Source organism: Rhodnius prolixus, unplaced genomic scaffold (genome assembly GCF_049639745.1).
Source record: "Rhodnius prolixus isolate KJV_2025 unplaced genomic scaffold, Rpr scaffold_1, whole genome shotgun sequence".
NCBI classification, from domain to species: Eukaryota; Metazoa; Arthropoda; class Insecta; order Hemiptera; family Reduviidae; genus Rhodnius; species Rhodnius prolixus.
In genome coordinates, this window is record NW_027411581.1 from 9,779,517 (window position 1) to 9,794,571 (window position 15,055).

At 31.1% G+C, this 15,055-nt stretch overlaps 1 protein-coding gene across 8 annotated transcripts in view; it reads right to left on the bottom strand.

Annotated features, from left to right (window-relative positions):
- LOC141453947 (adenylate cyclase type 10-like) overlaps window positions 1-15,055 on the bottom strand; it is a 28,848-nt gene that overhangs the window by 8,143 nt on the left and 5,650 nt on the right. For all 8 annotated transcript variants that reach the window (XR_012458338.1, XM_074127616.1, XM_074127625.1 and 5 more), the window contains 18 exons: window positions 14,974-15,046; window positions 14,812-14,892; window positions 14,645-14,727; window positions 13,294-13,430; window positions 12,890-13,086; window positions 12,394-12,622; window positions 11,577-11,829; window positions 10,632-10,820; window positions 10,129-10,397; window positions 9,584-9,746; window positions 8,636-8,726; window positions 8,300-8,440; window positions 6,935-7,045; window positions 6,159-6,347; window positions 4,187-4,320; window positions 2,267-2,318; window positions 1,139-1,300; window positions 302-414 (listed from right to left, as the gene is read on the bottom strand). Coding sequence is in view for 7 of the 8 variants with exons in the window: in XM_074127616.1 (XP_073983717.1) it covers window positions 302-414; window positions 1,139-1,300; window positions 2,267-2,318; window positions 4,187-4,320; window positions 6,159-6,347; window positions 6,935-7,045; window positions 8,300-8,440; window positions 8,636-8,726; window positions 9,584-9,746; window positions 10,129-10,397; window positions 10,632-10,820; window positions 11,577-11,829; window positions 12,394-12,622; window positions 12,890-13,086; window positions 13,294-13,430; window positions 14,645-14,727; window positions 14,812-14,892; window positions 14,974-15,046 (2,667 nt within the window). In the remaining variant the exon portion in view is untranslated. The remainder of the gene's footprint in view (window positions 1-301; window positions 415-1,138; window positions 1,301-2,266; window positions 2,319-4,186; window positions 4,321-6,158; window positions 6,348-6,934; window positions 7,046-8,299; window positions 8,441-8,635; window positions 8,727-9,583; window positions 9,747-10,128; window positions 10,398-10,631; window positions 10,821-11,576; window positions 11,830-12,393; window positions 12,623-12,889; window positions 13,087-13,293; window positions 13,431-14,644; window positions 14,728-14,811; window positions 14,893-14,973; window positions 15,047-15,055) is intronic.

A 15,055-nucleotide genomic window follows, 5' to 3' on the forward strand; every position in this document is an offset into this window, starting at 1 on the left:
AATAATACATTCAAAGTAAACGGTTAAGAATAAAACATTATTCTTTTAACAAGTTTTCTTTGGCACAGATATACAAAATTTTCTTAATAAAGCCAGTTGTCAACTAGTTCTTTGAACTATTTGTATTGTATAAATTTGTATAATAACCTCTAAAAGGTAAAATAAAATGCTAAAGCCTAATTATAAACCTAAATTATAGACTGAGAACTATTTGTATTATTTATGTTATAATTATTGTTGTTTCTGTAAATTGGACATTGATCCGTTTTTTTATTTAAAAATAAAATAAAATTATACATACTGCATGTGCTTCTTTCGCTCTAAGAAGGAGGTTTACTGCCACTGTTAGTTTATTTACTTTCATTGTTAGTTCTGCATAATCAAGCAAATAATTCAATAACAAATGGGTCATTCCTTAAAAAAGAGAAAAGAAAATTTATAAATAATATTAACAAATTACATTGTATGTTAATGGACAAATGTTTTACTCCTAAACCAAAGACGGTTTGAGTCCATGACTCAAAAGTGAGCGATTCATGCTTTTGTTAAAGCAATCTTTGAAACTGCTTCCTCTATTTGTCTCTGAATATATTAGCATTTGTCATGAAGGCAACTTCTATAAATATTTACGTTAGTCCTGAAGCCCCTTATAAATAGATTGAATTGTTTCTTTACTTCAGCAATTAGTCTGCTGTTTTCTTTTTGGAATCCATAGTACGAAAGATTCCGTAACTATTTCCAGATTCTCTATACTCAAACTATGTACATATATACAGGGTGAACCAGTAAGTATTGTCCATAGGCCTATTGTGTGTAGTACATCTAAAGTGGAGTTCAAGGAAGTATTAGCCAACTTCATATTTTCCACTGTTCTTGAGTGACATCACTTTAATTTTTTTCTAAAATCACTACTTTTTTCATCCACTTTCATAGTTTTTTTTTTTTTTTTTTTACTTTCACCAATAAAGTTATTGAATACAGTTAATGTTGGTACTTCTCTGCAAATTTACTTTACTGATCTTTCATTAAAGATCAATTTTCATTCTTTTGTCTTAACTAATAAGACATGACGACTGATGTTAATAAAACATATTACTATAATTTCAGGTGAGTTAAAAGAATGCAATTCACTATTTACCTGACTCTTCTGAATGGTAAATAAGTTGTTCATAGAATTCGCACCTGAGATCATAGCAACTACAATCCATTAAATTAGGAAAATGATATAAAAATGGTTCTATTTTAAAATCTCCTTGTCCTTTTCGCAATTCCGCCTTGGCATCTCGACTTATTTGTTTCTCTAGAAATAAAATGGAAATTATAATTCATTAATATTTTTTCTAGGCCAATATATACGTAGTACTTTATTCTGATCAACAAAAGTTTGATTTTTAAAAAAAAAATTCTAAAAATTGTTTTCTTCTTCAATGAAGGAGATAGTTTCTCCAGGTGTTTTTGCAATATTATATCAGTATGATACATTTAATTTGTAATTTATAATATTGTTGTTTATTGTTTTCAAGAACTCCGAGAACTATTATTAAGGGGAAATCCATATTCATAATTAATTTTGACATCTTGCCGAAGAATCACCATTATGATACTGATATCCAATAGAGCCGCTTGTATGACTCAGTAAATTGCGACTCTAGAATTAATTATTCTTCTATTAACAACTGAGCAGTAAGTACGTATATTGCAACTAGCTCTGTTTGAACGTCTGGTGGTAGTTTCACTGGGTTTACCGAGATATCATATCTCACATTAGTTGTGCACATCAAGTTTAAAGTAATTAGTAATTATTAACTTTCAATAAGTACTTGAGAAGTGAAAAAGATGACTTTGCATAAACCAACAAAACAGAGTTTTTTAAAAATGTGAAGAGGTCCACAGTACTAGATAATATCTTCGATTTTTTTCCAACATAGCACGCATGTTTATTGTATCTCTAACGGTTTCGACTTTCATACATTATCAGAGATAAATTAATTTGTTTGGTGCAGAGGTTTCGACTTGAATTATGTTTCGCCTTGCACCAGACTTGATGACTACTTGCACTATTTGCAGATTCAATGAGTACATTCAAGTAGTTCGAGAAGAAAACATAAATGAAGTGAAATCCCTACACCCAAACGATTAATTAACGTCTTATGTTGGATGAAAGTCTAAAAGAAATAAGAGTCGCAGGCTTGCTGCGATGGATGAAATAAAAAATAGAGTTGGTTCAAATTAAATTATTTTTTATTATTTAGTGAAATTTACTTACTCAACAGACGTTTATAAGTGGTTGTGTTGCGGTTTTTATTGGTGTATAAAAGCTGAAACAAAAGAAAATGATTACTTTTTTGTGATTACTTTATTATAATTTGACTTGAAATTCACTTGTAAGAATTTCCTACAATTTTCTATTTGGTTAAAACATTACGCTTTATTAACCTTTATAATTTTTCAGAAAACTTTATTTTAAGGCAATTCTTGATTAGAGGTGACTTTAACTCCTCTTTCTAAAGATTTATTTCTCTCTGTTTGTTTTTTTCCAAGGCTAAGGTCATTGACGTCCGGTGTTTTTTTCAAGGCACTGCTAGCCTCCGGGCAATATTTTCTCGTTAAAAAGACAGTAAAATGCTTCTAGGAAGAAAACAATCTAAGGACCAACTGAGGATTCTAACTCTGGTTCTCCGCGAATGGAATGTTAACCATTCAGCTAATCCGTTCACCATATTTTAGTGTAATGAAATAACAATTTAGAAGTATGATAATTCTTCCACATTTAACAGGATACATATATATAAATCCTGAATACAAGTTTTCGCATCAGTTGCCCTTTTTTACTAACTTTTTATAAAATTACTCTTATTTGAAATTACATATCTAACAAATGGAAAGAATAAAAAATCTCAGCTCTCCCAGCTTAAAAGTCTATGTTACATAGAAATTTATTATTTATTGCACTGTTTGGATAAACTTCAACCTGCTTCTTTTGTGAATAAACTAAGAATATAATTATCCTCTCTGGAAACCATAGAATGAAATGTTATATGAAACGCTTATTTATTTATTGTATTTGGCTCTTAATTTTCAACAACCAGTTAAATCTACTTTATCATTAATAAGTGTTAGTTGTTTACTTGAAATTAAAAATTAAAAAGATAATGAGATACTTTAATGAAAAGAAAACCTATTAACTCAGATGATTATACAGGGTGTTTCAGGTTTAAGTGTCCTAACTTAAAATATGAATTTAGGACCTCAAAACAAGAAAAAATTTTCCTCTGGAGGTATGCCCGTAAACGCTTTGTTTATGAGATCAAAATGTAATAATCATTACTAACTGCAGAAATGTGTCCGCATTGAGCCTAGGTGTAAAAAAATGCGGATAATATTGTCTAATATCCCTAACTGCGGACACATTTCTGCAGTTTCTTAGTAATGATTATTACATTTTGATTGAAGTTGTTCCGCCTCAAATCAGAAGGAACTCATGGTTTCAATTAGATGGTTGTCCAGCACATTACGGCAGAGGTCCACCACAGTGGCTAAATCAACATTATCTCAATCGATGGATTGGCCGTGCAGGACCGGTGGCTTAGCCTGCTTACTCTTCAGATCTAACACCAATGGATTGTTTTTGCTTGGGGTGCCATTAAAGGAAAAGTCTATGAAATGCCGGTCAATGATTTTCATTCTTTAAGAAGAAGAGTAATTGAATCAATAAGAGCAATCCAGTGCCGTTCGGCTATTGCTGCTGTGGAAGAAAGTTACCGATTCCTCATTTTCTTTATTTATTTATTTACATTTAATTGTCATTATTTTCTATTAATAAAGTAGTTGGAAGACACTATTAATTTTTTTTTTATTATAACCTACCTAATAATAATTCATAAAATGGAAATCTTTAGACGTGAATATCTCATAAACAAAGCGTTTACGGGCATACCTCCAGAGGAATTTTTTTTCTTGTTTTGAGGTCCTAAATTCATATTTTCAGTTAGGACACTTAACCCTAAAACACCCTGTATATTGTATATAAAAAAAAACCAGTCTGTCTGAAAACACCAGGCGTGGTTCTTATTGAGTTTAAATTTCGAAATTGAAGTGCAGAAGTTGATGCAGGGGCAAATTCGAATAATGCATGTTTAATATTGAATACTTTTAATTTTTCTACTTAGTAGTATAAGAAACTAACCCAACTAGAAAACAGTTTTCTTCTCTTCCTGTATCTTTGAGTGAAATTACAGCTCGTGAATTTTTTAAGTATATTATCATGAATGAACTCTGAAGGTAGTTGCGAAAATAGCTGAGTTACGTAAGTTCTTTTGCCTTCAAATTTAATTAATTTTAGTAAAAATTTTAATTTATGCTAATTTTAGGGTCAAATGAAATAATATTTTCATTAAATAACATTTGATAAAGAGGTATTAGTAAAAAATAAGCAACAAACTGCTGTAAGAGTCCACTATTGTTACTACACAACTAACGGTGAGAATCAGATTTTTTTTCAATATTCAAAGCTTATGGCTTAGTTTTCTCCCACTGAGATTGAAAAATCTTTGACTATGAAATAAAACTAATGGAAAGAGAAGGGTGGGGACGCCACCAACACTCAGAATACCTTCACTTATGCAATAACAAATATATTTGGTATATTTACAATTTTAAACTCATATACAAAACGGATCATGATCCAAATAAATAAACTGAATTAATTAGACTTACAGGTTTTCTGACAATTAGACGACAGGTCTTCTGACTTAATTAAACTGACAAGCTTTCTGACTTAATTAAACCGACAGGTCTTCTGACTTAATTAGACTGACAAGCTTTCTGACTTAATTAAACTTATTATAACACTCACAAATTGATTTATCATAAGACAACAAAAGTACATCGTTCAACCGGGCGGCTAAAGGGTTGTCCAGTTCTTGGCGAAAACAGTTCCAGCCAGACCGACGCTTAAAACCTGGCAATGACAGACATAATCCGTTGGACCCCTACTCTCTTGAGATGCCCAAAAAGACAAATTCCATGCCAGGGGAGCCGCACATCCTTTTGAGGTACCTGACAGGAACTTTGATGTCCGTAAGATTACATTAGTATGCAAGTGCTCAGTGAGCTGTACCAAAGTTGAGCACAGAGAGAAATGTTGGATTAGGCTTGGCAGTATATCTCAGTGTCTATTGTCCTCGCAATATCTATCTCAGCTTACAGGTTACAAACTTGTTTTATTTGATAGATGTTTTCGCTGGCTCTAACCTTCCCATTAGGCTTCAAAGCGAAAAACGAAACTTTGTTTTCATTTGTTTATTCACAATAACAATTTGTATTAGTAGACGCGACTCAACCGAAGGCTGCTTCATATCCTCAGTTCTTCAATCTTGTTAGATGAACAGTTAAGAATGGAGACAGTACATGCTACAAGAAAAGCAAGAGGCGATTTTCAAGCAAGAGGTTTTCCGCCCTCAAGGGAAAGGTGTCTTGCGGTATTTTAAATTTTATATCCTAAATATATGCTCTGTGAACTATCTGCAATAGTTTGTAGGTTTTTAACGAGCGTAGTTTAAGATAAATTGTTATAGTCTCAGTCGGAACCAGTAATGGATTTAAATGCAAACGAAAATTTAACAGAACATCCGTCCCTCTTGTTCACTTCCTTTGGGAAAAAAGTGAAAATTAAAACTAAACAGTCTGCATCATATCTTTCTCATGGAGAAATTTGTATGTCCCTCTATTTCTGCCACAAATATACAAAATTTTATTTAGAATTGTAAGAGTCCACTATTGTTACTACACAACTAACGGTGAGAATCAGATTTTTTTTCAATATTCAAAGCTTATGGTGTTGATTATTTATCAGATATAATTGACTGGTTAGTTAATTTTTACTAAAAATTTAGAAATTGGTTCACCAACTCTTAATCAAATTCTTTTGAAATAATCACTGAAGATAGATAAGAATCCAAAACCATTAAGTAAGCAAACAACAAGCAAATATGTCATGAATAAATTGAACATTATTCTTTAATTTTGAGAATCCAATCGCATATTCAAACAAATTTTAAAAGTTTTCTTAAATGGGAAAATTAAAATTATCTTTGTATGCATTCAACTTCTATCCTAACATTAAAACTTTATAAAAGAAGTAGCCTAATAATACTAACCAATTAAATTAGTGTGCGCTAAACATATATAGCATTTTTTTGTAAATGATGATATTTTTTCAATAACTGCCAAATGGCCATCTACTTTCTGGTTACTTGGTACAATGTTATACAATGAAAAACGAAACATAGCGAAGTTAAAGCGGGAAAATTTACAATAAGCATATTTTGGATAAATTGTAGGCGTTTCTGAAAAAAATAAGATGATCTCATTTTTTGTATAGCTAGAAAATTAGAATTTACAATTTTTGCTGCTATTTTCCAAGTATACCTGATGAAAAGATTGGTTGAGATGTACTTTAAAAGCTAAGGATATGGTTCTAAAATGAATAGATATTCTATAGCAGGAGCGCAAAGGAAGGTTGGGGATCCGACGATGTTCTTAAGTTCTTTGATTAAACAAATTTATTTAACAAGTTTCCTTTAGTAAAAAATTACTTCAAATTAGGCTGCATTTCTGCGCTTTGGTTGAGGTACCGTTTGGTTATATCAGTAGCAAGAAGTTGTTTACTGAAGTTCCTGCTTAGGAAAGAAGAAAGGCTTAATGCAACAGACATTCGTCAGGTTTCAAAATCTACTGAAGAGAGCAGTATGGTGTCACGTAATACCTTTATGGTTGCGGTTCTGAGTAAAAAAAATTTAATGTAAACCAATTTAATATTTTTTATTTAATTAAGAACGCACTCAAGTGAGGTGCGTAACACCATTTTACAATAAACAAGAAAACTAATCACTATTCAAAATTTTGCGCTAATTAGAAAAGGAAATCGTCTTACCTGAAAGAATTTCACAAGAACACTCCAGTTTAGCTTTTTTTAATGATGTTCTTGTGACCTTACCAGTAGACGCACAACTCAGTATGAGCATATCAAATAATCTATGATAAGCTGAAATTTGAAATTAATTTATAATTTAGTAAAACCCGCAAGAAAATAAAATAATAATTTTAAAACTAAGATATCGTACACCTCACTAAATTATCCTCATTTTTATACAAACGTAAAACATTGTAGACCCTTCGATTCTAGGACGAAACAAAGTTCGTCGTGCTAAAAGATTATCTTCTCTGAAACTTGTTTTTCATTCCATCTTCTATTAGGGATGTATTAAGAGTTACACATCCTTCATTTGATTGGCATTTACAAACCCTTTAAACCAGTTATCCTTTTTTTGTTTACTAAACATTGCCGTTATTATGCTCTGGCAGCACATAGGATCCCATTCAAGATTATATTATATTAATTAGATTATATTGATCTAAAGCGTATAATTACCTACATCGCTTACACAGCAATAAACCACTTGTATTCCAAATATTGTAATTAATTCTCACTGTTCTCATAATACACATAATTTATTCTCATGAATTGTTGGGATTGAATACCTAACTTTTCCCAATCCCTAAATCTCAAGGCTAATATTTAAATAAATGAAGAAGTAAGTAAACAAACAGATAAATAAATAAATCCCATTTACTTAGCACTATCTAAGCATATTTGGTTGCATATTCCAACGTCTTTTAAAAATTTGATTATGTACTTTATCTAGGGTAGAGGTGTCATTTTTCAGGGCATCCTTTAAAATGTTGGGAATACTGTTGGTATGAAGGACATCCAATGACAGTAAGAGGTGTTATTAATTGTATGTAGTGCAGAAAGAAATCGGATTATCACCCATGAGGTAACCTTGGGGGCGCTTTTGGTGTAGTGGTTTAGAAGATTCGTGTATAGTTAGAATATCGCGTAATTTTTATTTGTTAATAATTTGGTAACTGACAAAATTTTAATGGTGATGATGTGTTTCCGCTCGCGTCCGCAATACCTAATTTGTAGTTGGACGTGAAGATCCGACTAGAAAAAAAAACGATGATTACTTCAGCATTTTTTACTTCTTTAAGAAGAGTATAAGCAAGAAAAACCTACCTATTAAGTATGCTGGTAGTACCAGCGGATAAGAGGCTAGTGCAAGAAGTAGAAGATGTTTAAGTCGAAAATCCGTCATTAGTGTGCGTTTCACCTCACAAGAAAGAAAGATTCGAGGACATTGGGGCCCAGAGCTTTTGTTAGTCACTGCAGTTCAGTATTCACAGTTGTTACGGCATCAGCATAGTTTCCTCTCATTACGAAAAATATAACTATTACCTTCACAAACAACGTTGTCATCATTTCTATTAAGCAAGTGCAGCAGTACACTTCTATTAAATTTCTCACCAATTATTGAAGCATTTTTAAGCAACATCTGATCGAATTCATATAATTTATCAAACATAGCCAGGAAAACATCTATAAAAAAGAATTTAAATTTAAATTACGCAATTGGTTCGGCTAATGGCAGCTTCAATGGTAAATGCACATTATTTGACTTGGCCAAAGAACAAATTATTCAAATATAAGTTAAATTTAAATTTATTTAAATAAAAGCAGAGACCTTCTTTTTTCTCTGCCAAGGATTCAGTAACAAATGGTTACGGTGCTTACCATCGAATACTGCAGGAAGAACATTCTCATTAAAGTCTGGAGACAATTTGCATACAGGAATATATTGTGCATATCGCAAGTAATCCTGCAACTGTAACGCAATAAAATATAAATTTGTACAAATATTTTAAATATATGGTCGCTGGTCGCGTGACCTTGGAAGGTCATGCCTATTTCAGAAAAAAGAAAACATATTGACGGTAATCTACAATCAATGAACCTAGTGAGGACTCCAAATTGCCCAAAATGTGTGACAACAGAAAACTTAGTACATACTTTTATGGTTTACCCTAGATATGAAGCAGAGAGAAGAGTGATGCTGAATAGGTTATGGCAGCAACTAACTAATCCTTTTAGTTAGAAAAGTATTTTAATGAATCCTACTGACAGGTCAATAGAAAAAATTCTTAAATTCATAAAACAGTACCAAATAAAAATATAAACGGTGTTATAGCTAGAAAATTAATGGAAAATAAATATAACTACGGTTTACTTGGAGAACTTCGTATCAGAGATGTAATATTTCCAAATTTTTAATAAAAACTTTTAAAAATTTAAATAAAAACATTCTTCTGAAATTCACAAGTGCACAAAAGTGCTCATCAATTAGAATAGATTGCCGCGTTTGAGTACTTTGTAGAGTGTCGACACATTTAAAATTTCTGGGTAAAAACACCTCAAAGTATTTAGTAATTTTTTATCAGTGGAATTTTCGAGGGGGGAAATTATATTAATTAAATAAAAACTTATTTCCGACAACTGGCTTTCCACGGACATTTTAAACCATCGTGGGAGTGTCTTTGTGTGAAATACTCGTAATAGTTTGTGATGCACTTTTGTAGATAATTTGAATAAAGACATCTTATTCTATTCATTGGATTTTTCTTTTTAGGCTTTAATAATACAATAAAACATTTAAAAAGAAGACCAAACAGATAAAAAGCTCACCTCAACATTGCGGGAAAAATATTTGTAAGAATATCTTTTATACGCTAATGTATTGAGATCAGACTTTCTCATTGTCTTTATTCGCAATAATCCAGAATCCAAATACGACAACAAAAATGTTTGAATCCATCCAGGGTTACCACCGCTCAAATTATGCAAAACCCTACAAATTAAGACAGCAAATTGATTCAATTAAATTATTAATATTGTTGAAAACATTTTATTTAGTTTCGAATAGTTCATTTGTCTTAATTATTAAATTAGATACTCAAAATATGTGGGCATTAACAAGAGGGAGGAAAAATTATTGCCTATTTCAGTCAAAATTTTTTATTTACTTCGCCCCCCTCACATCTAGCTTCTATTAACAAAGTAATTTTAGGCTACTAGTGAACCAACAAGTGTTTTGGAAATTATAAACAATAAGGAGTCATGACCCACCATGGGAAATTCGTATTTGATCATTGATTTTGTTTATGACTAAAACACTTCCACTAGCGAATGTAGAAGATAGATAACATTAGATACAAAGTACTTCAACTGACCTTGGAAGAATGGTTGGCAGTGCCTGAACGTGCATTATTTGACAAGCCAAAGGCCCGATATCTTTTAAATGCAAACCACTTAATCGCACAATTATTACCGAAGGATTATTTAAAAATTTAATGGTATTCTGATCCTCAACAGTCCATGTATTTGGTATTGAAACTATTGTAATTATATTTTGTAGGAGAACAATTTCACAGAGAACCAACCAAGATTTACTGTCCAATACGTGTGCATCGTCTATCATTAATAATACTTTTTCAGAGAACTGAAACAGTACAAGGCATTTAAAAAAAATCTAAACATGCAGAAGGAAAAAATCTAATTCATGCTACATACTTTCTGTTATAATTCATAGCTCTAATTGAACAATTTGTAATTCTTACCTAAAACTGTTAACCTTGTTGAACTCAAGGATTTAATTTAAAAACCTTTAAAGTACTATATAAAAATTAGTATAGATTATGCAAATTATGCTAATATACTATTTTATCAGAGATACCTTAGATAAAACTTCAATAAACATAGACAGTCCACTGTTTTCTGGATAGACCATTTTTCTTCTACGATAAGGCTTTGGAAAATTCACATCCAAGATTTCGTTTAACAAATGAAGTTTGTGGTACCAGTGGCTACCCTTGAAAATGTTAATTAGTCTGGATGTTCTATCTTCTTTAGTTTTTCCTAATACCTAAAAAAATTATTATTTTTATGATAATTAAAATTGCGAGGTGAGATGAGCCAACCACTGGGATAAACAAACTAAATAACTCCAAATCATAGTTACTAATAAGCATTTAGTACATCAAATTTAAAGAAAATCGTTAATAAAAGAATAAGTCTCAAAAAACAAAAATTTATTTGGTAAAGAGGCCCTTCAGTTGAATTTATTTAAAAGCTTGTGTCCAATAGAGGTACCTAAACTAAATATCAAATTGAAGCTATTGCTATTTAGGATTATGCTGATTTCAAACTCCTCATGCAGATCCACATGTCACAAATGAAGGCAAATCAGTAAGAACCACTTTTTTTTTTTAGTAAGGGACCACCTCAAAATAGATATTGCGGTAAAAATCTACAACAAAAAGTTGACACTATGGTCAGAGGAAATAAATATTTAAAAGAAAATTAAAGCTAGAATTATGAAAAATAAGAATTTAAAGTATATGTGCTGGAAAATTGTTAAGAGAGTAATTGAAAAAACTGAAAATTGAAAAACTCAAATAAGTGTGCAGCTCTGTGGTCTGTAAGGTTGGTTCTAATCTTCTGATGTGTAATTGTGTAAGGTTCTTTCTTTGTTAAGAAGAATTTCACTGTTATGCCAAGCTCTTTGAAGAAATTACTATCTATTTTTTTTTTAATTTGTATTATTTTTAATCATTTTATAATTATTTATAAATTATTATTACTTTTGGCAGTTACATTAACACATGGAGAAACTACTAACCCCACTTATTAAACGATAGAGCAAGCAAACATCACCTTTAACGGTGGCACGTAATGTAACCCAAATGCTTTCCCATCCCTTACTGGCCGCTTCCCTTTCTAATTCATTCAATAATCTAGTTTTACCAATTCTTGCTGGTCCCATTATTAGTAAACCTGATGCGTTTCCATGACTTCTATTTGTTAACATGTCCTGAAATTTTTGCATTATTTCTTTACGTCCCAAAATTGGAGGAAGCGTATAAGGGTCGGACCTGCAGAAAAAAGTTCACTTTGTAAACCATTTCCTTTTGTTCAAAATTTGAGGAAAAAGAAAATTAAATAAAAGAAATTGGTAATCTTAGTTGAAGGGATTAATTTTTCTAACAAATAGAGTAAAATAATTGCAGATTCACTAAGTAAACAATTTAATTAGCGCTTTGGAGATTGACTCTTTCAAGTGCTATTAGTAGACTAGAATTAGGGCCAATTTCTTTGTTAAGAATTATAATTGTTACGATCCAATTTTAAATTCTAAAATGCATCATTTGTTTCCACAGAAATCAAAAAGGTCCTCCTCTGGCACAAGTGTTTTCCTCTAATTCTCCGTTATACCAACAATCAATCGCTAAATTCTTTCCTACAGTTTTTAGTTAAGAAATTAAAACTTCTGATTATGATAGAATTGGTTCAACCAAGAATTAGAATTTTAAAAAAATCTTGGCGCACGGTCATACATAAATTTTTCTACCAATTATCAACGTTTGCTTGAAGCAAAGTAAAAAAAATGTTCTAATAAAAGAGATTGAAAATTTCGAGTATAATAAGTGGATACTTACAGTTCTAGATACTGGAAGATGTCTTTCACTTTGCCAATTCCTTTAAGATGTACATTTTCCAGTTTCCTGAAATTATGAATAGGCAGCGTAGAGTGCTTCACGACATCAAAATCACAAGATATCATTTCTCTGAATCTACACATCAGTCTAGCAGCTCTGTTCACAGGTCTTCCAATTACAGTGAATTCTTTCCTGGTAACGTGCCCTACTACTCCACAATAAGGAGAACCTGCAACATTATATTAGAAAATAATTATACGCCCTATCTAGAGCTAGTCATTTTGAATCAGAATAAAAAACAAGAATGATTAGGGCTGAAAGTACCTATATATTTCACCCTAAACTACTCACCAAATAACAATCATCAATATTATAGGCCCTAATACCAGCATCAGACGATCCTATCTCCTCCGCCCCCTCCCACAAATAAGAAGACAATAACCCAAAATTCTTAACTATAAGATGTTATAGTAAGAACAAGCTTAAATTTACTCACCCACTGTAACTCCAATTGAGAGATCTTTAATGAGATGGTGATCCTTTAAAGCAAGTCGTACTTTACTTGCGCAGTTCAAACACCTTTTAGTTTCCTGTTTTTGCTTGTAACCTTTCATTCCAAAAATGGCTAGTATCATCACATCCTTGTCGTACATAACCATTTTATTCACCAAGCCATAAGAATTTTTCACAAAACTGAATAAAAAATCTAATTATGTCCAAATTTAAAATATTAATAAAATGTATTAATAGAAAGTATGCTTTCACTATTTTAGAAATATTTTCATTCACTTCTGCTTTCTAGTTATTTACTAGGTTATATCACACAGTTATAGGGTTACAAAATGATTAGATTAGCCCTTCTAGTTTAATTAGAATTAATTTGATACAGTAAACGCTTACTTGGAAATCGTACTGTAGGCGACGTTTGCAGCGTTTAGTATTTCTGATTCCAGGCGACAACTAGGTTTAAATCTTACGAACATTATTGTAACCTGTCGCATTTCTGTGACTGCATGAAATGTGGAGTTACTTTTTATCTGTTTGTCATACATAAAGATCAAAAAAATATGTTTAATATTATAATAAAAATGTGTAAAGATAAGTTCTATAAGTAGCCATTTCTTCGGAGATCTAAATGAGTTACAGGAAACAGCCCTCTATTAGTTCAACGTCATCGACACTCAAGCTATACACGTAGAGATTGAGAGATAGTTATTTGTTCATAAGAACTCCCTAGAGTGTTAAGAATACGAATTCATGAAAGAGAAGCAGGCAACATAAAATTATTTTCACCTAAATATAACTATAAATATGCCATTGTTGCATGTATGTATGTAAAAGTTATTACTTTAAAAGGTGACTGATTTTGTTAATCTATGAGAGCATAGCATCGCTTCCAAAAATGTGACAGTTATAAAATGTCATAATTTTACGATAGACACTCTATTCACCGATTTAAATATCAGTTCTATCCTTTTTTTTCACCTATTAGAAAAGATTACTCCACAATAGTAACAAATAGTGGTTGAGATTTAGAAATTAGTCTTCACTGGCAACGCCCTTGCCCTCTTCTCTGCCTTAAACTTGCAGGCCATCAAATTCAAAAGCAAACCTTATAGACGCTTGAACAAAAATAAAATTATTTTTATTGAAAATCGTTTCAAAAATAAAGTACAATTTTATGCCGGTGCAGTTAGTATCTCAAGTTTAGAGAAGTACGCCGGATTAAAAAAAAAAAAATAAATTCTGTTTTGGGTCAGAAGTCTGATGTGGTGGGTCAAATTCACACTTCTCGTTAACAATATTCTAACAATGGGGTCTACTAGATTGGAAAAGATATATGCTTTTGGAAATCCTTGTGTTTCCGTAGGAGTAAATTGTGTTGAATGGTTCCTACCAAACTAAATTGTCTTGGAAACAATTTTAAATAGTAGTGTTTGGATTGGTATGCGAAAATTAAATAAAACAGAGCAATTGTGAAAATAGAAGAGTCTACCCAGAATGATGTATTTTGGCCAAAACTTAAATATTGAATGGAATATTAAGTTAGTGCTTTCTTCCCATTTAACTTTATGTGAGGTTCTTTTCTGTAATATTTTTTTTTTTTTTTTTTTTTTGCGCATCAACAGCTGAGGTTATTAGCGCCCGGAGCTTTACAATAATACAATATTACAGAATATTTATTTATTTATTCTGTAATATTGTATTATCATATAAAAAAAATGAAAGGAATAATGAAATTATTTTGCACCTGGTTTAGGACTGGTGGACTTATAAATGGTTTCAAAGCATTACCAATATTTACTATATTCTCACTTTTCAAATCAGGCCTGGCTGAACAAAATAACAATGTTATTAAAAATAACAGAATAAACCCCAATCAATTTTAAACAATTCTAAAATAAGTAATTTTTTTACCATGCAATTCTTCTGAATCAATTTGAGATGCCATTGTGCTTTTAATTAGATTTTTTACAGTAGTATTTTTATGAAAATAACCTATAATAATAACATTGAAGAATGTATCAAACTTATTTATCAAATTAGTGATTTAACTTTTAAGTATACACATAGTTTTACCTTTCTTTCGAAGCACATCGTAATCGTAAAATGCATCTCTTTTATGTACTTTTTCATCAAGAATATGTTTGACCTGAAATAA